We start from the raw sequence: 24,445 nt of genomic DNA, 5'->3' as shown, positions 1-24,445 counted from the left end.
CTATTAATTTACCTGAAGCGTACGTGCTTTAGATCTCGAGTCCCATCACGAAGAGTTGTCAGTGTTATGTAAACACCAGGTTCATACTGCTCAATCCACTCAGCCTGAACTTGGTCGCTGGGAATTGATACCACACTTCGAGATTTGTAACCATCCTCCCCATTTAAAAGGGACCTAGCATCCTTTCTGCTACTATCATCTGCTCTACTGCTTGCGCTCAGCATCTCATCACTACTGCTATGTCCTCTTCGATTCAAATTTTCAACATCAGGAGGACCTGAAACCCTAAGGCTGTGAGCGCTCAGTTCACTATTTTCACTAATACTGCCAGGTGGTTTATGATGACTTGAGATTCCATTTGTGTGCAATGCTCGTCCCATGTTCAGGCTAGGTGTGCTGACAGCACTGACAGACTCATTTCGTGGCTGATGAATACCAATCATGCCAGTGTAGATTGAGTTGGAGATGAAGCTCTGCAACCTTCTGTTTTAATCTTGCAACGTCAGCTTCTGCGAGAGCAATCTCCTCAAGATCTGCCTTTGTCTTAAGAGAAGCTCATAGAAAATGGGGGACACCACAAAATAAGCCCAGCAGGCATGTAACAGTTGAAGATCAACTTGCTTAAGATTTTAGTACCTTTGAATCCATGAGCGTGAACTAGACAATTGGGAAGAAGACATGCTTAATCCAACCTCGAGTGCAGCTCTAAGATCCCTTTCAGCCTGTAGCTGCTCTTGCAACCTTGACACCTAGCGAGCAAACAAGTGTCATCACTCATCAGACTAAAAATCAAACTTTTATAATGAGGTACTTGCAGTTATAACGCTGGTTGCAACAAAATATAGTAAATATGCACAGAGAAAATGGCTGAATTTCTGATATATTTTGAAAGAATAAAAGCAATGAAATTATATGGTAAAAGAATATGGCATACATCCTGTTTCAAAGCTACCCGACTCTCATGTAATGCTTGTTTTCTTCTTTCCAGACTTGCCTGTAGGATTGCATTACCTCTAGCCTGAGAAACAAATCTAGTTAGTTTGCAGGATTTTTCTAAATCAAGAGTTCATATTACAGAAGTTTTCCTTTCCTCACCTCCTTTGCAATCCTGATCTGTAGATCATTCTTTGTTACGTCAAGTCTTTGGATAGCAAGCCTGCAATTTTTTTTTTGGTAATTAGCACTTCCATTATAACTCATAACTTTAAGAATCAAATTCCTCCACAACTAGAGACTATTTATACAAAGCAATCATGCAAACATGTAAATTAGTCTGCCGTGTGACTAGGAACTTACTCTTCTTCGACAGATGGATCAATTAATTCTAACTGTTGGCCTTTTCTTGTCTGCAAAATCCATATGTGGAAATCAGTAAAGTCAACATACTACACTTGACAAATATAGAAAAAAAAGTACTTTCAGAATAATCTGAAGGAAATCTAGTGCACTATACAAGCATATTTCTGTTAATGTTTTTCCTGTGAAAACATTAAATTTTAGTTTGAGATCACGGAATCATAGTTCAACGATTATAAAAAAAAGCCTCGCTAATGTAACATTTAACAAATATGAACCTATACAGGGAAACAAGAGCAAAAGGTCAGACTTATTTCTTACATTATTGTGTCCCCATAAGTTAGAATGCTTCACATGCTGCTGAGTTCCATTGGGTTTGTTGGAGTGTCTGTCCTTAGGATATTCAGTTCCAGGACCAGGTAATGGAATTCCAGCATCCAACGACAAAAGAATTTCTCCCATTGACAATGGAGTTTCATGACTGGAAACCGGATTTGGTGGATCTTTTCCATTCAATGATTGTTGGACTCTCATTAAGCCGGTTTCAGTTAAATGGCTTAGCGAAGCATCATTTGGACCTATATTTGACTCCAAAGTGTTATCCTCAACAGAGGGTTCAGCGTCTGAATCATTGCCATTAACCTCCTGTTGTCGTCCACACATTACAATGAGTGAGAAAGTGTTGAGACTGGAATGGAGGAATTTCTGGAGTCTGGACAGCAGTCCCACTCCGTTCCTTTCTATATATTTATTGTGTACTTTTACAATTCGGTCCTTCCAAGATTACACAATTTACACACACTCTTATACAAATATACATCAACACTCCCCCTCAACCAATGAACTTATTGAAACCAAGTTAACTGGAAAGGAAGGAACATATAATACTGAAGATAATGTTATAGATGGAGTGCATTTCACTGCACCAACCCCTCTGATGGGTTGAGATGTTCCATCAGCGGTCTGAATTGTCTCCTTATGAGACTGTGGATATGGTGTGTATGATGTAAATTCACTTAGCATCCCCGTGACATGTTTGGATGCACTAGAATCTAATATCCAGCTCGAATTAGATGCTTTCAAGGATATTAAGGCATGTTTTTTTATACCTGGATCAGAATGAACAAGATTGACAACATGGTCAGTTGAAGTTGGCACCACCCCTTGATCAGCATATTTTGAACTATTTTTATTCTCCTTCACCTTCCTCAACTCTTCTAATTCTGCAGCAGGAATCATGACCAAGTCTGATGCACCTTCTTCAGGCATAGCAAAGTTGGCTCTATAGCCACTCCTTCCACCACGGCCTCTACCTCCCCTTGGTGCACCTCTAACGCTACCTCTTCCTCTTCCACGGTTAGACTTAATTGGTTGACGACAATCACGACTCAGGTGACCCTTCTCACCACAATTATAGCATTCCCTCATCTCCTGATATTCAGTCACCACATAGGCTGGACGGGGTGGGGTTGAAGTATTTCCCTTCATTACCTTCAGCCTAGTCTCTTCTTGTGCCATTGCAGCTATGGCTTCTTCTAGACTTGGAATACTAGGCTGATGGAACATACTAGCACGCCTTCCCTCAAATTCTGAGTTTAGGCCTCTCAAGAATTGGAGGACACGTTTCTTCTCTATCCACTTCTTTACCCAAGCCACACATTCTGGATGTGGCAACTCGATTGGATCGTAGTGATCCAAATCAGCCCATAACCGCTTCAGCTCTGCCACATAGTCCATCAAAGATAGCTCCCCTTGTTTCAAATGGTAGAGCCTATCATCTGTATCAACCAACAGCATCACATTACCAACACCTGAATATGTCTTCTTTAGTGCTTCCCATATACCAAATGCGGTAGCAATAGTATCTACTGACCCGGCAATGGATGGCAACATCGAACTTAACAACCAGGCGACTACCATAGAGTTAGTAGCATCCCAAGCCTTCCATTCATCACTTGATTTATCCTCAGGTTCAGCTGCCTTCCCATTGACAAAACCTTCAAGTCTCTTCGCCTTTAACAATAATAGTGCCCTCCTGGACCAAGCTAAGTAATTCTTTACGCCTTCCAATTTAATATCATGTGGCAACAGTTCCAGTTTCTGAACTGCATCTGCATATGGCACAATTTCTTTGCTTGAAGATGGAGCCTCATTCTTCTTCTCAGTAAGCAATTCTACCAGCTTGCCCAAGATCTGCTCAATCCCTTTATTATCCCCCATTTCTTAATTGCAGAATTGGAAAAAAAACACACAAGCTGCCTTCTCTTCCCGTTACAGCAGAATAGCTAACTTCCTCCTTTGCTAATTCAGCACAGCAAAGAAACACGCACACTTCTCTCTCCACCCAAATCAAAGCAGAGAATGATTTGCACACGAAATTACCTTCTTATATCAAGCAAAACTCAGTGTCTCAATCTGAACACCAGCCAGCACCAAGCACCAAGCTGCATGTGCTTTTCCTCAACACCTCTGCTTAGATCCGCGGCTCCTGCGGCCACGCACACCACCTCAGTCCAGCAACCTCTGCACTGCCGCTTCTCTCCTTTGCAGCAGCTCCACACCTTTTGTCGCCAACACCAGCCTTTTGCTGTCCCTGAGCTGCCACACGGATGCTCGAGCTGCTCACCCAACTGTCCTCGACCTCGATTCTGAGGTCCTCCCAGAACCTGCCGTAGGAGCACTCCTCGCGGAGCCAGTGGCAGCCCCTGCTTGCGCTCCTCAGCGCGTCGTCGCACGCCGCTTCCACTGCAGCGCCACCTGCGCGCCGTGCCACTTCTGCAGCTCGCCGCTCCCGCACGCGCCCGCGCCGCCGGGAAGGGCCTGCTGAACCCCGGATCCGCGCCGCCGGCCTGCTCCTCCGCGCGCCGCCCGCGCGCTAGGTCCGTGCCGCTGCCTCTGGCCCGCCGCCGGCCGACGTCACGCCACCACCATCGCCACCATCACCATCGAACTCAGCCCTGATACCATGTTGAGACTGGAATGGAGGAATTTCTGGAGTCTGGACAGCAGTCCCACTCCGTTCCTTTCTATATATTTATTGTGTACTTTTACAATTCGGTCCTTCCAAGATTACACAATTTACACACACTCTTATACAAATATACATCAACAGAAAGCAAACCACGTGATCACATCAATAAATGATCATGCTACTCAAAGAGAAAAAAGTGAAAGCACAATCCGGGTAAGACATGTAGCTAAGGTTATTTTACAAAGAAACAGTATGGGGAGAATTTAGTCTATTTAGATAAGATACGGTCAAAACATGTGCTACAATATGTTAAATATATTCATTGAAAATAGAAGTAGACTTATGTTTATATTTCTGTCTCTATTGTCTTAAACACATAGAAGGCAAATGTACGATTAGTATGGCACAATAACTACAGATAAAAACAGAATTGCAAAGCATATCAAACCTTGTAGTCATAGAGCTCAGCACGGGTGCACGCGCTGGTTTCACTCAATTTTTCACTCAATAATCGTTCGGCATTATCTAAGTCCTGATCTACATCATTTTCTGCATCATGAAATCCATTGTCCTTGATATCCACGGTTTCATCATCTGTTGATTCTTCGCTTCCACTATCTCCGGTTTGAGAATCTGGTGACAAGGAGCACCTGAGGTGCTCATCCTGTAAAAATAATGCACATGAGTGGACATATAGTGATGTGGTGTTTGCTTCTTAAGTTTATCACACACAAATATATGGTTAGACAGCAGAGATATAAAGAAGGTCAAAATGCAATGCAGCTGCAAAAGTGAGATGTTTTATCGGCTGCCTTCTTACATTATCATTACTTCATGTACCTAAACAAAAAATCAACTCGAAGTAATCAGTGAATTAAGAACTTTCGTGTGTTGCTCGTAATTGTACATAAGAAAAGTATGATCTGGCTTACATTAAAGATGTTGAGGTAGAAGCAGAAACTCACGTTGAATATGTTATTGTATTCCTCTAATAGAGTAGTGACAATGCCTTGAGCACTGTTAGCAGCATTAGCTGCCGCAATAAGCTGAGCAGCACTGTCACCATTCATGTCAAAGTCATCTTCCATCTCACATTCACCGGCCAGAAGGGGACATAACAAGAGTGGGTCCATACAAGCAGCAACTGCTGATGGAGTCATTCGATTCTCAGCAGTATGAGAAGCAATGGTATGCATCATTCTTAAAATTCTGCAAACATGGTTTGTGATTTAGTTAAAGAATTTAGTTAAAGCAATGGTATGCATCATTCTTAAAATTCCACAAACATGTCATAGCTTGTTTTGCTTCACTACCATAGGCTCTCTGATCTGGTGGTAGTCTCTCAGCCATATCCTTGAGCTAAACAAGCCACAGCAGAAAATACAGCAACAATCATCAGAGAAAGCAATCTCAGTCAAAAACAAAGTTGGCACTTCGCTAAGACAAAATAAGCTCATCAATATTTTATCAAGCTCGGTACAAGTACACAATTTCTCTTGGATCAGATAATGTCCCTACATTTTCTCTTCAATATTTTATCAAGCTAGGTATAAGTACTATATTTTTTTTTGAATGTGTAATTTGATGACATAAAGCCATCGCTGCTGTTGCAATAGGAAATATATGCCTTCTGGTACTATGATAGTTGACAGAACCAAACCAGCACCAGAATACCATTTGCGACAGTAGAAAGATATAAAAGTACTAAGACAATCAGTATTACCTGTGCTGTTAGGGACTTTATCACTTCCTTAATTAGCAGCTTTAGACTTCGCAGATTCCTCTAAAACCAGTGTCATGGCGTCTCCATCGGCGCTGCTCCTCGGCCGTGCGCCTCGTCTGTTTCCAGGATCACATGCCCCATCCCAGCTTCTGCAGCCAATCGAATGCCCTCCCAAGCTGCTATCATCTCAGCATGGAGAGCGTCCATCGTGTGCGAGATGTTTCCTGCACCTGCTTTCACCACCTCTCCTTGAGAGGCAGTGGAGGCCTGCTCCTTGGTGTGATGAGTGATTGCCAACACATGGAGTGGACTAACTGTGTGTAGTCGCGACTCTGTGGAGATTGCGCCAGTTCTTGGTCTGTGGTGTGCAGGTACACGGATGGCGCGGTTGTAGCGAGATGGTTTGGACAAGAGCGAGGCACGTGCCGATGGACCAGGCGGCGGCGTTGCGGTGGCTGGAAGCTCGACGACCATGCGGAGGCGGGAGACCTTGCGGTGGCGTTGGAGGCCCGACCGGATGACCGTGCGGTGGAGAAGGGCGGCCCAGATGCTTGGGCCACTGCTGGGCCGCGTTGCGATCCATTACTAGCGCCAAGGCGAGACGGTGTGGAGTTTGTTGGTAGCTCGGGAAAAACCAACGGCTGGGATGCGTCGACGTCGGCCGAGTCGGAGAGAGATGGCGATGGCGTCAGGGATGACGAAGGCGCTAGGGTTCCGGCGGGAGGTCGGACACGTGGCGACATCGGGCTTGGCGGGTGTGCCCGGAAACATCGCGCGGGAAGGTTTCGCGGTTCCTCCAAAACCGCACCCGAACTCGGTTTCGGCAGTTTCCCAAAACTGCCCCCGAGAGATTTCAGGACGCGTGGCGACATCGGGAAGATTGCGTCGGGTCGAAGCAAAGTTCTCCAAGTCGTCGCAGCCGTCAGATGGTCTTCAATGTATCTTTTCCTGTTTTGCCCCTAAGGGCCTTCTAGTTTTATTTCAGCACTTAGGGGTATTGTAGTCTTTTAGTGGAAGACTTGGAGAGAAAGGAAAGTGGGGCAAGGAAGCAGCTCACAAGGAAAAAAAAAAGCAGGGGCGCATCTGCCCTCTTCTGGCGCTGGATAACACAGAAACAAGGATAGAGCCAGGCGCCCCCTCCTTCTCTTCTTCCTCCATGTTCTTCCTCCTTCCTCTCTTCTAGGTAGGATTTTAACTATGGAATTGTGAAAACTTTGTAAGAAGATTGTGTGGGAAAGGAGGCCCTTCCCTCCTTGTGCCCTCCGGGGATTTGGGTACGTTTAATCTCATATGCTTCATGCTCTGTTTGTGACGATTTTGATTTCGTTTGTTCGATCATGAAGTATGAGTTTTGTGTGGTTCCTTGAGCTCTTTGACGTGATTCTAATCCCTCTTGCCTAGTGCAAAACCTCTAGGAATCACGAGCTCCTTAGGATCGTTGTTCTTGAGCTTTTCACATTTGGAGAAAACCCTGTTCTTGATTGCCAAATCTTCGATTCCTTCCAATCTATGGATTGATTCGTTGATTCCTTCTGTGGGTTTGTTCTCAAGACCCTTGTGATCCTTCCTGCGTAGTTTGGTATGATTTGAACTCATTTTGATCCGCTATTCATCGAGTTTTGGTTTGAGCCAAGAAAAACAGAGTTTCTGGGCTCGGGGTGATCGTTCTGCTTTCACCGGTTAAACCGACGCCTCAAACATGGCGGATCGGTTCAACCGGTGAGTAGGAGCATCGAGGGTTAGGGTCTTTGGGGTTTTCTGCAGTTGCACCGGTGTATTGTTTTCAACTTGCATCGGATTAACCGGTGCTACTACGAGATTTTCGGTTTTGGGCGTTTGACCGACGGGGTCAATTTTCCCTTCACCGGTTTAACCGGTGTTCAGTCAAATTCTTTGAACTGCTTCTCTGGACAACTGCACCGGCGTAATGGAGTTGATTTCATCGGATTAACCGGTGCTCAGTAGTCCATTTTGAGTCATTTTGTTGCCCCTCTGGACAACTGCACCGACATCAGTTTCTGATTTTGTCGGTTAAACCGGCATCGCTCACCGGTTGAACCGACGCTATTCAAACCAGGGCGTCGGATCAACCGGTGCTTGCTGTCTGCTGCTGCCGGCTCTGTATCACCGGATAGACCGACGTATTTAAGCTGTATACGTCGGTTCAACCGGTGATAGTATACCGTGTTGTTATCAAGCTGATTTTGTGTGTTTGCTTTCGCGCTCGATTTCACTTGTCCCTAAGGTTTTTAGTGTTCGTGTAGCTCTTCTAAAGCTACTCTGCACTACGCCTAGGACTCTAGGGTTGGGGTGCGCTTTTGGATCTTGAGCCGAAGTTTTCGATTGCGATAATTTTCGAAGGCTCCCATTCACCCCCCCCTCTGGTCGCATTTCTCGGTCCTACACTCCTTCGTTTCTAATGACTGCACCCCATCCTCCCTGCCTCATTTCAGTTTTGAATGCTCCATCAACATTGATTTTCATTTGGCAGCCTTGGAGATGGGAAGGATATTTTGCACCCTCTATATATGATGCTGTACATATCCTACCGAGGTCAGTCACTGTGTCCAATCTGAGCCTTGTACTCTTGGGTTGGGCTTGGGCGCGCGGTTGCTTCTTCTCTGTCTCTGGGGTTCCCTTTGGCCTCGTGCAGCATTGCACGACAGGTACTCATTGGACTGAGCCTCGGCTGGAGTGGGAACAGATAAAAAGAATTATTTGTAGAAAATATTTGCATTTGATCATATAGCTTATTCTTGAACAGCATTAACAATGACGTAGTAATCGACATTTACCTTCAGTATGAATCAAACCAGAATCTTCATCGCACAGTGTAGTGGCCGGAGGGGGGAGCCCGGCCGGTAGCTGATGACGGAGTGAGAGGGTCTTATTTTCCCGCGGCCTCTTTCTCCTCCTAGAATATGTCTTGCCCCACATAACACTCGGATCTTGGACAGGAATATGCTGTGAACAAAAGAATTTGACTAGTTAGAAGTGGTCCTGGTTGAAGAGATTCTAGTAGCTGAGCTTTAAAGATTTATACCTGAGCTTGTAGGTCATGATTATTCGGAATATTATCTTTCTGAATTTGTGCTTCATTAGCATTACCAGCAGTGGAAGGGGCAGATTGCTCAGCACTAACTATAGCCGCTGAAAAGGCTGGCGGTGGCGGCCATGGCATTTGCATAGGAAAAGCCCGATCCTTGTACTCAAACATGTCCTTCACAAAGAAGGTCCTTAGGTCAACAACGAAATGAAGCATGCTTGAGCTTGAGCGCAAAAGAGCTATGCCATTGGTCACAGCACGAACTGTACAGAACAAACCCCTGCCATGGGCATGCTTGCCAAGCACCTGCTTCACCCGCCTTTCCTTCTCCAATGTCCATTTTAGCTTCTCCAGCCTCCACACTCTCAGATGTTGGATGTTCCATATCCCAATTGGATCAACTTCAACTGATGCAAGACAGCATACACCGTCCTCCATCTCGCCTATAGCAAAGCGTTTCCAATTGTTGTCAGCTGGGAGGGGAAGGGCGGAAAATTACATCTTCCTCGTGTCCAGCAAGAGCAAGGATGTTCCAGTGTATTTGCAAAAGATTAGGTTGCCAGCGTGCATCATTCCGCCCTGCTGAGTCCCCTCAATGTTCTTCAGGGTTTTCCGATCCCAAGGGTGATCTTTCCAACTCTTCTTAGGGGAGTCGTACTCGACAACACGAACAATCCTGCCGTCACGATCGCGACCTTGCTGCACAGAGACCACTCGGAACGACGCCGCGTCGTCACCATGACCTTGCAGCAAGCACGCGGAGAAGTAATCCGGGAGGATGTCATGAGGAAGGCGTACCGGGATGCGTTCGCAGGATAACGGGTTGTACACCACCAGGGAGTTATGGCCTTTGGCGAGGAGGAGGCGGCCGTTGTAGCAGTCAAGGAGGCGCCACTCCGGATCGCTCGCAAGGCCACCGAGGTCGAAGGCCTTGTGTGCGGCGCGCCAGAGGTCGTGGTCGTGGTCGCGGTCGCTCTTACTGGCGGCCTGGATTGAATGCGCCTTCTGGAAAGAGGGTAGGCCGCCGAACTCGCGCGGGATGTAGAGGCCAAGGAAGGGCGAGGATGGGTGGCGCTCGCGGTAATCGTGGAGGAACTTGCTGGTGCAGCTGGTTATGATGCCGCGCCACCGCTTCGAGACGGCCGCGGCATGCACGAGGGCGGCCAGCGTGGGGACGCCAAGCATGATCTCTCTGAGCACCTCGTCGGGGAGGTCGTCGATGGTGGGTTTCGCCGGCACCAGCGCCATCTTGGAGAGGCAATCGGGAGGCGCAGGCCCGGAGGTGGAGCAGGTGCGAGCCAGATGCCCCACCGCCCGTCCGCCCGCCCGCAGCTCTTGTGCCTCCGCCGCCCGCCGGCCTGCAGCTCTTGAACCTCCTCCGCCCGACCCCGCCCTCCTTCCTCCGCCGGCTCCTCATGGAACCACACAATGGCAATGGCGTGAAGGAACTACTTCCAGGCCCGCCGAACCACCTTTGCCAGCCTTCCCGCCGCTGCACCGGCCGGCCGAGGATTCGGGGGCGGGCGGGGGGGGGGGGTCTGGTCTGGTATGGTTTCCAAATTTGCATTGAATATTTAAATTTTAATTAAATTTTATATAAATTAGTATGGTTGGATCTTTTTAATAATAAAAAAATAAATTCCTAACTCCGCCTATGGTTGGAGGGGGTGGCGCGGAGAGCGAGAGCGAGCTGATGCTGCGTTCAAAATTTGGGGAGCCAGTCCGCCCGCCACAGGGGACAGGGCCACAGGCACTGTTTGCTGTTTGGTTTTTCCAATCAGCCAACAGTATTTTTCTTTCACATAGCTCCAGCACCAGTCTCCGGTCACCAGCCAGTCAATAGTATTTTTCTCTCACACCACTCCAGCACCAGCACTAGCACAACGAACACAGTGTTGACGTGAGTGTTTCGAAGGCCGCCGCGGACGATAAAGAAAAGCATCCCAGTGTCAAGGCGGCCGAACGGAACAAGAAAGGAAGGCTGGCCACCGGGCGCACGGAGGGGGCCCTGCTCCCCCAGTCCCGATGCCGTTCCTTTAGGATCCGACGGATGGCGGAGTGAACGGCTCGGCTCCCTCGGAGGGATCGGCTTTCGCGTGACCTCGGCTCGGTGAATCGAATAGCCAGCGCCCGGCTTCTCCAATTGAGCCCAAGGTTAACCTAACCGGTGGGAACCGGTCCGGTTCCGGTTTCGGCCGGTACCCAACCGGCCAAAATTCAAATTTTAAATTTGAATTGAAAAAATGAAAAATTCCCAAAAAATTCCTAAAAATACTTCAAGGTGTGATGAATCTAATGGTGTCAAATTTTCTCAAAAAATTCATTCATTTAGTATAGTTTGTGGGAATTTAAAGTTAAATCAAAAAAGAAAAAAAAATGGGCCGGCCCATGAAGGCTCACCGATCAAACCGGTCAAACCGGCCGGTAAACCGGTCAAATCGGTCGGTAAACCGGTCAAACCGGCCGATAAACCGGTTGCACGGGAGCTTTTGAATTTCAAACCGGTAAAACCGGCCGGTAAACCGGTAAAACCGGCCGGTAAACCGGTCGGAACCGGTTGCATGGGAGTTTTTGAATTTATTTGAATTTGAATTCAACCGGTTTCCACCGGTTACCGGCCTAACCGGTCTAGTAAACCGGTACCGGAGGGCGGCGGTTAGGCCGGTCCGGTCGGATTTTAAAACCCTGATGGAGCCCCGTGCCCTGACGCTCCAATCCTCGGCAACGGCGGCGGCTTTGCGGCGGTGCGGCGAGCGAGGAGCTGGGGGAGCGGGAGAAGAGCGGCCTCGACGCTGCCCACTCCGCGGCAGACTCCGGCCGGCCGCCTGCCCGGGCGGCCCAGCGTCTCCCGCGGCCGGCTCCCCTCCGCCGCGACACCACTCCCGCCGGTGCCTCCGCCCCCGCGCTCTGGAGCCCTCGCTGCCGGCCGGCGTGTGCGCGAGGCCCCCGTTGCCAGCCGCCGACCACCCAAAAATTATTGTTTGCCTTCTCTGTTAGTTCAAAGTGACTTGCGTCTAGCTTGTTTCGTTAGAAAGGCAATTGTGTGTATCAGCCTTACTAATAAACTGTCTGGTTTGCTCTACCAAAATTTTCTGGAATTTTTACAGGCGAGAAGAACCAATTAGAAATGTGTTATTGCTATTACTCTTGAGTTCCAAACTGCCAGATTTCCTAAGTTCAAGTTTTCGGTCATATTCATTGGTCTGTTGTTAGATGCTTCATCAACAAGGTCATGTTAATTCCTACTCATTGGTTACTTCTAGATATTACTGTTTTGTGAATACAAATATTTGTACAAAATAAATTTCTTCTTGTGTCAGCTATTACTCCCTCCGTTCCAAATTATAAGTCATTCCAAGAATTTTGGAGAGTCAAACCATCTCAAAGTTTGACCAAAATTATAGAGAGAAATATAAAAATTTATGACATCAAATAGATGCACTATGAAAATATAGCTAACAAAGAATCTAATAATATTTAATTGGTATCATAAATGTTATTATCTTGTCATATAAATTTGGTCAAATTTGAAAAACTTTGACTCTCCAAGATTTTTGGGATGACTTATAATTTGGAACGGAGTGAGTACTTGCTTATTATGTGCTTACATATTTATTGAGCTGTATTAATTGATTTTCAATAAGTGCCTGCAATATTTAGCGTAGCAGGCATAAACTAGCACTTGTTTAGAGTGTTCTTAGTTCTTACATATTTATTTGGTCATTAATAATTTCAGGAAGATGTTGCTGCCATATTCAGAGTAGCAGACAAGGATAACTCTTGAACTTTAACTGTGAAGAAAATAAAAGATGTTCTTGGAGACATCTGTGAGAGATACCCACAAGTGGAGTTGTATCTTAAATCCAACCAAATGAAGGGATGGCAACTCCAAGGAGTCGAAAGAACCGGACATTGAGCAGTTCAAAAAGGTTCTTGCTCAAGTGGATTCTCAAGTCAAGATGCTCCCAGCAACAGCTCAGGAATCGGGGACCATATACGAAAGGAGTCTGTTAGAAAGACAAAAAATGCAGCATCGCGATTGCTGTTCTATATTGCGCTGATCTTTCTTGTCAACCAACGGCAGCAAATTTGAACATTTGCTATGATAACGTTCTAGGCTGTAAACACACTATACACAGTAGAAATCCAAACTTTCTCATCAGTTGCTACAATTAACCAATTAGGCAGGATAACACAAGTTCCCTCACCATATGTGGATCAACTCAAGCTATGGACAATCACTACGATCTCATTCCCCAATTAATAAATTAATTCGGCGCCATGTAATATCAGGCGAGCAAAATTCTTCCGTTCACAATCTCTGCTTCTCGCCGCTGGTCGGCCTGCCCGACGACGACGCGACCCTCTTCACGAAATCGGCGAAGAAATCGGCGTAATTCGGCCCGGTCTGCAGCCGCACGAGGTTGGTCCGGTACGGGATCAGGATCGTCTTCAGTCCTGCACACGCATCACCGCACCAATCCAGCTAGGTTCAGCACGAGAATAGGCAAGGGAAAGATTTCACTTTGGGCGGTGGCGTAGCTTACCGAAGATGCACATGGCGCGGTAGATGACGGCGGCGGCGATGCCGTCGCGTGCGGGGGTCTGGCGGCTGCCCTCGAGGCAGCGGAGGAAGGCGAGGTCGGCGCGGAGGAGCTGGGCCTGGTCGTGGGTGTCGTAGGCCATGTCGTGGCAGTAGCAGCAGAAGTCGAGGTGGTCGACGGGGCGGCGGTCCCAGAGCACGGAGCCGGCCTCCTTGCCGCTGGACCAGTTGGGCCCGCAGTAGTGGCCGTAGCGCGGGAAGAGCTTGGACAGCCACGCCCGCGCGCCGCCGTGCCACGGCAGCTGCGCCACGTACGGCCGGAACAGCGGCACCGCGCACCCCACCAGCTGCCGCGCCGCGGCATCCTCCTCGGCCGCCGCCTTGGCCGCCCTCCGCGCCGCGGCGGCCGAGGCCGTGGCGGATGCGGCGGGGTGGTCCAGCTGTTGCTTCGGCGGCCGCTGCTCGCGCCAGGGGATGAGGGAGGAGAGGAAGGCGGCGAGCGGGTTGGACGCGCCGCCGCCGGCCCGCGCGGGGGACGCCGACGCGGTGACGGGGCTCGCGGTGGTCGGGGTCGTGGTGGGGAGGCGGCGGAGGAGGACAGCCGCGGGGTTGAGCCGGAGCGCCAGCTTGGAGGAGGCCGGCGGCGGCGACCGGGAGGAGGACGAGGAGGCGACCTCCATTGCCGCCGGCGCCGCGGCGGCCCGCGGGGCGGTGAGGATCCCGCCCGTTTTTCCCGCTGGCGCTTCCGGCAGGTTCGTTCGTGCGGCGGTGGCGTGCGGGTTTGTTATTTCCCTCGGGCGAGAGAGAGGGGTGGCGGCCGCGGGCGCCGGTGGTTATTTGAGGAGGGGATTGGGTGGCGCGGCCGGGCGGTTCGCCGGATTTGGGTGGCGGATAAGCGAAGGATGTGGAGGCGGATGCCGCCCGCCCCGCCTATATGCGTCAGCGTGCCCTGGTTTTGTTTCCGTGTCGGGTGCGGGCAGCGTGACGCGTGGTGGAGTGACTCGTCTCGGTCGACAGGCCGGGATCATCTGGATGCGGCGAGGAGTTCGCCGCCGCGGCGGCGGCGGCGTGCGCATGTGGACGAGAGCAGAGGCATCGAGGGAGAGCGGCGGCGGAGAAGTGGTTGCCGGGTAGAGGCCGGCCGCCGGCGGGCGATTAGGTGGTGGAGAAGCTGGCTGGGTAGCAGGAGAGGCTGGTGCCGGATGGAAAGTTGTTGGTGACAGTAGGGCTGCTGAAGAAAAGGATCATTTTCGAGTCGTAACAGATTCAGCATTGCCGTGTATATCTTGAAGACTAATGGAGTAGTTTACAGGGGGTCAACTCCATGTATGTTGTACGTAGCAAAGAATATATTTTGTGCATTTACACCAGGTCCATCTTCAAATCTGATAAAAAATTGGGCACCGGGGGGTCGTCTAAAAGAGTTCAAAATAATGACTGTACTTCTAGTCTTAAAAAAAAATCAAGGGCGTGTACTGCATGTCCAACTCATTTGTGCGACTCGATAAACTCCCGATATTCCTTCTTCATTTTCACACCAGAGACAGTCCTGCATGTTACAAGAAAACAAAATATGAGACGAGTGTACCAGACGACATCAACATACCGAACTGGCGCCATCCGCCATATAAGTTCCACAGCACTCAGCAGTATCAAAGAACATATGAGAGTTTCATTGCATGCCCGTGACTAACAATTTTTTGTTGGACTTCATCAGACAATATAGCAAAGAGAACATGGGTGCTATCAATTACTCGTGTCTAGCAGTGTAGCACAAAGGTTGACCAAGCATGGTAAAAGTACACATACATCAACTAACCCAATATGTAGCCAGGATCTGCCTTAGGTTTGCAAATTTAATTCAGCATTATCTAAAAAAATATATGATCTACCATTTCCTATAAGAGAACAGATAGGTATAAGTATATCTTATTGCAAGAGACCTAACCAAAGTAATCTAAGTAAAGATAACAAACCTGAGCATTTCTTTATTCTTAAAATATTGGACACAAGGTGTTCCCATGATGCCTGCAGCTTCTGCTATTTCAGGATCCTCTTCAATATCAATTTCAACAAAATGAACGTACTCACCATACTCATCTATAACCTGCAAGACAAATTATTATTAGCAGGTAACAAAATAAGCAAAACAAGAACTGCTTTTAACACCCAAATCGCAGTGGAACATACAATGTTAGTCAAGCTAATGCTGATTTCTACCTTTAATACCCCAGCTGTAGCCTTGTGGTTCTTACCATTGAAAAAAAAATGTTCAATAAGGTTGATTGGTAGGTGGTATTAAAATAATATAGCATCTAAAAATAAACCAACGATATGCAGGTTTTGGGACCTTGAGTTCATATCTTGCTTGGCTTTGCCATTCTTTAAGCACCGGTGTCTTATTTCTAGATCAGAGAAGCCTCTAGCAGATCCAAATTAAAAGAAACTGGATTGGTGCTATAGATGCCAAATTGTCACGAGAAAAAGAGCGCTGAGCACATATTTATATAACTATAGTTGTGAAATTAAAAGTAGCAGTTTATCAGGGGTACCAATTTTTATTTATTTAAAATAAGATGATGTTCAAAGTGTAATTCCAACTTTCTGGAACTAACCTTGCTCAAAATTGGTTTCAAGGTTCTGCAAGGACCACATGTAGGAGAAGTGTATAGAACACAAATGAGCCGTGGACTCTCATGGTATATTTTGCGGAGTGCATACTGCAAAGCAAGCAAGCTCAGTGTCAGTTAAATAATCAATATTTTCATCATATAGGCCAATCTATGCATGTATACCTGTCCCTTGTGTTTTGTGCGAGAAATGTCAAAGCCCATTTCAACATCTTTGTTAGTAATATCCTTCTTTGTTTCTTCTTGAACAGGCTGCAATTCAATTGAAATTAGAAGAAAGGAATGGAACCTTGCAAACTTGATTGGTTATTGTAGAAAATAGCCAGCAACTGATGGAAGTCTAAACTCCAAATTTCATAAATGGAACTTTTGCACATGGCATGACAATGCTAATATGTGGTTAACAGGAAACTAGAAATATCAGGAAAAAGTAAGAAATAACCAAAGCAGGTGACTGCAGCTGCTTATGGTACTGTAGGACCAACTGTCTAAGATTGTACAAGCATCTCCATGGTAATAATGTCTAAGGAAACAAAGTTGGTACATGCACCAGTTATCATAACGAAACAGATACTGTGAAGAAAAAATAGGTACCTGGTGAAATTCAACAAGAAGATCATTGGCAACTAAGTATCTTTCAACTGACAAAGCAGCTATACATCCAGATCCAGCTGCAGTAACCGCTTGTCTCCATTCATGATCCTACAGGTGCAGGCACACACTAGATAAGTATAAAAAAAAATGGCCAATTGGCCAATGAAACATCCCAACTTTACAAATATAAATCTTGCACAACACAAACTGCATTTTATACTGAGGGATTTTTCAACTACTAAACAGCAGCAGTTTCCTTCTTATGCGATCAGGAAATCATATTAACGTGAAATGAGAAAAAAATGACATGCTGGTGACAATGGTGCATGTGAACTGCAGCAGGATTTAATCCAAGCTTCAGAAAGTAAGATACATTGCAAACTATGTAGAAGTTCCATACAGAATGTGAAGGATGGAGTTACCTGAACATCACCAGCAGCAAATACACCATCCACTGAAGTTTTGGCTGAACCTTCTTTAACTAAAATATAGCCAGCACTATCAAGTTCAATCTGACCTTGCAAAAGCTGACTGTTTGGAGTATGTCCTATGCCATAAAATAGACCTTTCACCTCAAGAACTGATTCCTCTCCTGTATCGGTTCTCTTCAGTTGAATGCCAGACATCTGACCTTTATCATTGCTAACAACATCCATGGCTTCGGTATTGAAATGTACTGTTATGTTGGGGTTGTTGAGTACTCTGAAACATTCGCCATAATCAACCTGTTAACCAAACATCCAGGGAATTGAAAATTTACCTCATTAATATTTCATGTGACTGAAGAGGAGCTAACATCCTTCAAAGAACATAATAACTTCATCTACACATAAATTCCCAGACAATGACAGTCTGCAGTATCTATGAAAACTCACGCAATGCTATAGTATATAACTTGAGCTAACATAAACCTAGTTGAGATATTGGCTTCTTCTCATCAGACATCATGTAACGAGGTAAAATACAACATTTTACAGTGCCACTTATATAACCGCCATTAGAAAGCAATAGCCAAAGCCAAGAATGGTCCTGTACCAAAGGTCAATATGGGTTACCAAGAGATACTATAGCTAAAAAGAAAAATTCAATCCATTATTACTCCTATAATAGTAAATAATTAACAAGTGCTAACTGCTAAAGCCCGAAATAAGTGAAATACTGGCAACCCGTTGGTAGAATGTCTATGTGAATAGAATAGAACATTCCTAGGAAAAGACTTGAAATAATATTACCTGTCCTGCATAGCTTTGGATGCCTGTAGCTGATCCTTTCTAACAAGTAAATGAACATGGCGAGCATACTTTGTCAAATATATTGCTTCCTCTGTAGCTGTATCACCACCTCCAACAACTGCAAGAACTTGACCCTTGAACAGTGGCGATGCTCCGTCACATATGGCACATGCGCTGATACCTCTACTCCAAAATTCATCTTCACGAGGCAAACGGAGGCGCTTAGCTGTTGCTCCAGTTGCAATGATTACACTATAACATTTCACCTATATATATCACTGAGATGAGTGTGGAGAAAAGAAACGGATAAAGTAGATCATGTTGCATGCACATCATAACAGGTGATTGCAATAGTAATTCGGTATTCATTGTACAAAGAAGAGACAGGTATCAGAAAACCTAAAGAGCCAAGCAAAAATGTAGACCATGAAACTAGACTAGGTAAACCACATAAACACTGTATTGGTCCAGAGCTCAAAAGCATACACTTGTGGGGTTGTACCGTTACGCTTTTTTTGTTACAAAATCTCCTTTGTTTCTTTATTATCAGCGGACTTTAGCCGTGGTTAAATATTAAAATATACTAATACTAACCACTGAACAGCCAACAAAGTACACATACAACATGACTTTGAGATAATACAAGTTCAAACTCCACAATGTGTACCTATAGGTATGAGACAAATAGCACAGAGGTCCGTACCTCGCGATCGCTGCTACGGATAACAAATGGGCTGCTCTTTACATTCACAAACTCAACATCCTCTTGGTGAAGCTCCGCACCCCAGCGTTCCGCTTGCTTACGCATTCTGGATTAATCAATAATAATCCCCCATGATGACATAAGAACGTGAACATGACAAATCTATTCAAACAGGTACAACAGTGAACACTCGTACCTGTCCATCAGATCAGGTCCCGTTATACCTTCTTGAAAACCAGGGAAATTCTCCACCTCGGTCGTGGTCATCAGCTGCCCACCAGGGACACCACCCACCTGGTAACCTTCGAACACGACGGGCTTCAGGTTTGCCCTGGCAGCGTAAATTGCAGCAGTGTACCCGGCCGGGCCGGAACCAATGATCACCAGGTTCTCCACTCCCTTGCTAGAATCTGCAACAACCAACAGCCACCCAGCTCATCACGCTTCGCTTTACCTCCGCTGCCTAGCAGCCCACTCTTACTCCGACAGCTCCCAGATCAAATGCGGCTAAGCGAGCATCCTATCGTCTATTGCACGAGCAACTCGCAGCTGAGGACAACCCAATCTGAAATTCGAGACCGCGGAAGCAGCAGGGGAGGGCGGGAGGCGAACCTGAGGAAGGCGACGCGGCGAGGATCTCCTCGTCGACCGCGCCTGCGGCGGCGGCGGCGGCGTGCAGCGCCTTGGACGCGCGGGAGGTGGGGAGAGGCCGGCAGGAGGAGGGGAGCGCGGCCCGGCGGCGGCGGGAGGAGGGCGGCGCGGCCGGGAGTGCGGCGGCCCCCGCGACGCGCGTGACCGCCATCGCGCCCGGCGAGGGGGGCTGAGGCGGCTCGGCTGGCTACTGCGCTGGTGGCGGAGGGCGTGGACTGGATGAATGTGGATGGATAGGGGGGTTCGGGTTGGGTGGGTAGGGAGCCAGCGCCCAGCGGGAGAGATCGGGTACGTGCTCGTGGCAGCTGCCGAGCCGCCGGAGCCTCGAGCCGGCGGCCTCTGGGCTCTGGTTGGTTCGCTCATCGCATCCTCCTCTCTGCCCGCCGGCCCCCACCTCACCATTGTTACATTGTCGTTTCCGGCACTAAGCTCGCGACGATGATAAATTTGGATTTTCCCCCCCGAAAACATGTGATTTGCGATTCGTCACTTAGAAATAGACTTTGTAAAATTATCACTAACTCTTTCCGTACTAAACTATTAGCTTTTCTAGGTGAAGTGCATAGAAACGGATGGTATATCACATTTATATCTGTCAGTTTCTTCTTATTATTTCTATTGAATAACTCTTGAAATGACAAGACTACCCCTTAAGCTTTTTAAAAAAAAGATGTTGCAGGAGCACTACATTGTCATTTACGAGAGTGAAGCAGGAAAAGAGTTCTACAAGTTCAATATTACATAAAAAGGTAGAAACTCAAACTCTGAGACTAAGGAACCATAAAAGAAACATAATATAGAAAGCTAAGATGACTCTGACACTCCAAAGGCCAACTTTCTTTCTTAAATTTCCATCTTGATCTCATGCATGAGGTCCGTTGGTGAACCTTGTTTTTGCTTGAAAATTCGTCGGTTCCTTTCCTTCCAAATGTTCCAAGCGGTACATCATGAACATTGCTTTAGTTCTTATTTTCTTAGGCAGGTGTGCTAGTTCTTTTTTTCACCAATCTACAATCTTTGAACTCCTAGCTGGTAAGTAAACCACCTGACCCGTCCAGACTTGTACTCTTTCCCACACCAGTCATGCAAACTGACATTTCCTACACCAGTTGTGCAAACTGATAGTGAAGTATGAGATGTACCTCCGTTCCTTGCTCTTGATTGCAAAGCACACGGACGGGGTAACATGGTCATTGTCTGCCCATGAGCTTGTCTGCCATGAGAACCTTGCATTGCACTAGCACCCATGCAAAAAACTTTTGCTTGCCTTCTGCCTTAGCCTTCCAAATAGATGCTCCATTGAAGTTGTTGTAAGGACCCACAAATTGTACGCTATAGATAGATCTGGCAATATAAGTTCCATCTACTGTCCACCTCCAATAAATGCTATCCGACTCGTTATTCAGTTGCACCTGCTACACCAAATCCCATAGCTTGACAAAGCTTGCCATTTCTTCAATCGTTTGCATCCTCCACAAACCTCTTGTCCAACTTTGTACCTCTTAGCTTTCGAGTATGTACGTCTTGTTGGATTGCATTTGATGTAATTGAATTGCCGCAACATGTGCACATGCCGGCCTCCTAAAACGCCTCCGGCGATGTCTCAATTCATATGTTGGCTTTTTCTCTTGCTATCAATATTTATGAAAACTCTCTATTTTGCAGACCGAGCCTAGCTCGATTGGTGGAGACTCTGGGTGGGGGGCTCACCCGTCCGTGCTCGAACCCGAACGTGCACACTTATTAAACCTCCAATGAGGCCGAGGCAATAGGATCCCCTCTTCTAAAAAAACTCTCTATTTTCTCCTTTTTTTTCTCCAAACAATGGAAGTTGGGGTTGGTGATCATGTTTTTTTTTAATGATTTTATCATTATCCCATACTATGGAATGAAGTTTTCATGTTGCATCACTATTCTAGCATAAGTTTATATGATTTTTCTGTTATGTTTCGTCAGAAAAATAAAACTTTAATTGCGATTTGGAGTTTAAATGATAGATTCATGGATTAATCCTACATCAGATATATGAGAATGAGATGTCTGGTATGTTTCTTTTATCATCACCAACTAGCTGTTAGATTTTCTGATGTACAACATTAGTGGGTTACGAATGTGCTGATCACATCACTCAGAGCGGAAGTTACATCTATAGCACTTGAAGAGGTTTAGTTTCTTTAAGTTCAACCAGCATCGATGTCACACACATTCGCTAACTTGTTGTGAATGACACAATATTTGCCAAAAATACCATCACCCTCACGTATGCAACATGTCACACTCAATTTTAGGACGTTGTGATTTAATGTATGGGTGATAAGCCGTTCACTCCTTGATGTTTTAGGATTAACAATTGTTTCTCTAATTTACTTTTTATTGATGCCACATAAGGTGCCACATGAAGAGAAATATGATAGATGGATAAAAAGAGGGGATAGGAAGATAAAAAATATGTTATTTTGATCCGTACAGAAAAAGAAATCAAACCAAGCCATAGGAACCGGAAAAAAAATTGCAGGAATCAATATTGCTGTCGTGAGGTCGTTCTGTAGTGGTCTTCATAAAAGTTAAGGGTCTGTTTGGAACGTAGGAATGCAAAACATGGGAACAGAGAAAAATGCAGGAATCGTGTGGAGTAAAATGTGGAAAACTACATAATTTCAAAACACAGGAATGGAAAGTTTAGGTCGTTTGGATTGTAGGAAAATGTGAAACCTTCGCAAATGTTAATGAAACCAAGATTCCAGCAGTTCACTCTAATTAAACTAGGTTTACATGCCAAGACATGAGAATAAATTCTTATATATTCCTTTCTCAATTCTCCTCCTTATTTCTTCATTTCTTTCTCCCATAATAATCACATCCCTTCGCATACCCTTCTAATTATTTTGGTTCCTAAAGCTCTCACGTGTTACTATTCAAATTGACAAGACCTGAGGATCAATGCACAAATTCATCGGCAATAAAATCATGAAGCACAATAACATAGTTAGGCCTACTCTCCGATAGGGCCATCTTGATGAAATGCCGTAGGATTTTTTCTTTGGATGCTTTTTTTCTCTATATTTAGGGATGGAAATCACTTTTACTCCATTCCAAATACCTAAACTAGAAATTTTTTCTAAACAAATTATTTATTTGGTTTCTATAAATCTCAGATAACCCCTTAAACTATTATTTGGTTCATTTTACTCCCAAACTGTGCACTTTGGTTCAAATTATCCCCTATTACAATTTGTCATTTTTATTTTCCATGCATAGATGGAGTCTTAATCTGAAATTTTAAAAGATGATAGTACACATCATAACCCATTTTAGAAAAATACATTATAATTTTTTTTTAATTTTGATAGGTTAGAATATTTAGTAATAAATTAATTATTTAAGTTCAAAATTATATGAAAATAATATTAAAAATATATAATAATTTTTTTAATATGCATTGTGATGTCCACTGCTACTCTGCAAAATTGAAATTAAGATTCAACTTGTGTATGGAGGAAAAAAAGACAAATTGTATTATACAATAAAATGGATTAAATTGTATAGTTTAGGGTGTAAATTAAATTAAGTTATAGTTTAGAGGTTATCTAGACTTTAGCTATAGTTCAAAGAAGTAATTTAATTTTTTCTTTTATAAAAAGGAAAAAGTCCACATTACACCCCTCATCTCACGTCAGAGTCTAACAATCAACCCCAAACTGCGATACCGTTTGTCCGTCACCCCTGAACTACATAAACCGTACATGGGAACCCCGTGTCTCCCCTGCAGCCTGGTTTTGAGCCACGCTGGACTCCAGGTCAGAACTCAGCGTCCACGTCGGAGACGTCTTCTAAAAGCCACAGGTTGGCCACGCCCTCCCACCCCACCCTTTCTCTCTCTGTCGGCGCTCCTCTGTTTCATCCTCTCATTCTTTCTCCGCTCTCCATCTCTTATGTTAATGAATGAAAATTATGTCGATCTGAAAAGTATGAGCTATACATGTTACACTATTTATGAATGGACTATTTATGCTTGCACTGCCATAACAAAATAACTTGGAGAATTAAACATGCATTGCACTGGCATAAGAGCCATTAGTTTGGCATATTACATGAGGAACTACTGGCATAGAGTACAGCGTAACTAAATTGACATAGAACTGGCATTGGTCTAGCCTAACATATGACTGATATTTCAGCATACATAATGTATAGTGCAATACTGAATACATGACTCAGCACCACAACCTAACACATACAACTCCGAAAAAATTACTGGGTATTGTTGAACAGATGAGTCCCCTTCGGTGACAAAAGAAGTTGTGGAAGGCGCCTTGAGGTCTTCAATGCAGGTCCTTTCAATGATGGTTCCTGGGCTTTTGCTTGTGCACTAGCGGTCCCAGAGGTGACCTGAATGGAGACCTTTGCTCTAGCTAGTGAAGATGGCACAGTAGCCTCTAAATTTATGGAAGTTGTTCCACCAGGTATTGTTGCAACCCTTCCTTGAGCAGTTGTCCTAATAAACCTTTGTCCAGGCTGCAATTATGAAGCAAGTTAGGAGGTATGCTACAAGATAATTCTGATGGTGCTGAAATTAACTTACAGTTTGAATTGTGGATGCACTCCTCTCTGAATATGCGACCCCTGAAGTACAACCCTTATTTTTATTTTTGGAAGCACTTGCATCATTAGTCGAAGGAGCCTTCCTCTTCTTAGCACTTCTTACACTCTGCTGCGAGGCCGGAACAGGAAGCTGTACCACAGAAGTCATGGCATTACTATGATAGAAGACACTGAATTGCACTTGCATAAGAAGCACAAAAAACATTTACTTACCAGTGCATTTGGTGAAGTTACAGGGGCCTGGTTAGATGATGCTGGCCTATTGGAGGTGTTGTTATTGTTCCTCCTGTTACAAGTGCTCCTATTATGACCAACTTGCTTGCATTTCCTACAGGTGATCACAGTGCCCCTCTTTGACAACCTTGTGCTTTTCTTTGGCTTCTCATGTGGTTCCCTCTTCCTCTCTTTTCTTGGCCTACCTGGCATCTTCATTTGCTTGGGTGGCAATGGCTTG

At 45.7% G+C, this 24,445-nt stretch overlaps 4 protein-coding genes across 5 annotated transcripts; all 4 read right to left on the bottom strand.

Annotated features, from left to right (window-relative positions):
- Positions 1–171: 171 nt before the first annotated feature.
- On the bottom strand, positions 172–6,235 carry LOC120694733 (rho GTPase-activating protein 7-like). 2 transcript variants are annotated; one of them, XM_039977953.1, is made up of 10 exons: positions 5,991–6,235; positions 5,581–5,626; positions 5,233–5,476; positions 4,716–4,931; positions 1,618–1,941; positions 1,297–1,346; positions 1,096–1,156; positions 935–1,018; positions 637–749; positions 172–543 (listed from the first exon to the last, which is right to left on the bottom strand). In XM_039977953.1, the coding sequence occupies exons 3-10, from the start codon at positions 5,464–5,466 to the stop codon at positions 489–491; spliced, it is 1,137 nt and encodes a 378-aa protein (XP_039833887.1). In that variant the 5' UTR covers positions 5,467–5,476; positions 5,581–5,626; positions 5,991–6,235; the 3' UTR covers positions 172–488. The 2 variants fall into 2 exon arrangements, with proteins under 2 accessions (XP_039833887.1, XP_039833889.1); XM_039977955.1 differs by lacking the exon at positions 5,581–5,626.
- A 2,166-nt stretch (positions 6,236–8,401) lies between these two features.
- LOC120694734 lies at positions 8,402–10,332 on the bottom strand. Its single transcript, XM_039977956.1, has 3 exons — positions 9,034–10,332; positions 8,786–8,954; positions 8,402–8,679 (listed from the first exon to the last, which is right to left on the bottom strand). The coding sequence occupies exon 1, from the start codon at positions 10,282–10,284 to the stop codon at positions 9,532–9,534; it is 753 nt and encodes a 250-aa protein (XP_039833890.1). The 5' UTR covers positions 10,285–10,332; the 3' UTR covers positions 8,402–8,679; positions 8,786–8,954; positions 9,034–9,531.
- A 3,016-nt stretch (positions 10,333–13,348) lies between these two features.
- LOC120695606 lies at positions 13,349–14,655 on the bottom strand. The gene is made up of 3 exons (XM_039978810.1): positions 14,599–14,655; positions 13,584–13,881; positions 13,349–13,494 (listed from the first exon to the last, which is right to left on the bottom strand). Exons 1-3 carry the CDS (start codon positions 14,653–14,655, stop codon positions 13,349–13,351), a joined length of 501 nt encoding a protein of 166 aa, XP_039834744.1.
- A 171-nt stretch (positions 14,656–14,826) lies between these two features.
- On the bottom strand, positions 14,827–19,615 carry LOC120694732 (thioredoxin reductase NTRC-like). Its single transcript, XM_039977952.1, has 10 exons — positions 19,351–19,615; positions 18,935–19,148; positions 18,739–18,844; positions 18,036–18,301; positions 17,226–17,505; positions 16,804–16,911; positions 16,375–16,461; positions 16,195–16,299; positions 15,556–15,686; positions 14,827–15,128 (listed from the first exon to the last, which is right to left on the bottom strand). The coding sequence occupies exons 1-10, from the start codon at positions 19,538–19,540 to the stop codon at positions 15,068–15,070; spliced, it is 1,548 nt and encodes a 515-aa protein (XP_039833886.1). The 5' UTR covers positions 19,541–19,615; the 3' UTR covers positions 14,827–15,067.
- Between the last annotated feature and the right edge of the window lie 4,830 nt (positions 19,616–24,445).

The sequence above is a fragment of the Panicum virgatum genome, chromosome 2K (genome assembly GCF_016808335.1).
Source record: "Panicum virgatum strain AP13 chromosome 2K, P.virgatum_v5, whole genome shotgun sequence".
Lineage (NCBI taxonomy): Eukaryota > Viridiplantae > Streptophyta > Magnoliopsida > Poales > Poaceae > Panicum > Panicum virgatum.
The sequence above is the reverse complement of the archived record's forward strand: the minus strand, read 5'-3'. Positions and strand labels throughout refer to the sequence as shown.

Coding starts and splice junctions, on each gene's coding strand:
- LOC120695606 (XM_039978810.1), bottom strand. CDS start 14,655: ATGCGCACGCCGCCGCCGCCGCGGCGGCGAACTCCTCGCCGCATCCAG. Junction 13,882..14,598: donor GCCGCATCCAGATGATCCCG/GCCTGTCGACCG, acceptor TACGTGGCGCAG/CTGCCGTGGCACGGCGGCGC. Junction 13,495..13,583: donor CCGCGCCATGTGCATCTTCG/GTAAGCTACGCC, acceptor ATGCGTGTGCAG/GACTGAAGACGATCCTGATC.
- LOC120694734 (XM_039977956.1), bottom strand. CDS start 10,284: ATGGCGCTGGTGCCGGCGAAACCCACCATCGACGACCTCCCCGACGAG.
- LOC120694733 (XM_039977953.1), bottom strand. CDS start 5,466: ATGATGCATACCATTGCTTCTCATACTGCTGAGAATCGAATGACTCCA. Junction 1,347..1,617: donor ACTTATGGGGACACAATAAT/GTAAGAAATAAG, acceptor TGGATTTTGCAG/ACAAGAAAAGGCCAACAGTT. Junction 1,019..1,095: donor AGATCAGGATTGCAAAGGAG/GTGAGGAAAGGA, acceptor TTTGTTTCTCAG/GCTAGAGGTAATGCAATCCT.
- LOC120694732 (XM_039977952.1), bottom strand. CDS start 19,540: ATGGCGGTCACGCGCGTCGCGGGGGCCGCCGCACTCCCGGCCGCGCCG. Junction 16,912..17,225: donor TTGCTGCTGGTGATGTTCAG/GTAACTCCATCC, acceptor CTGCACCTGTAG/GATCATGAATGGAGACAAGC. Junction 15,129..15,555: donor AAGAATAAAGAAATGCTCAG/GTTTGTTATCTT, acceptor TGTAACATGCAG/GACTGTCTCTGGTGTGAAAA.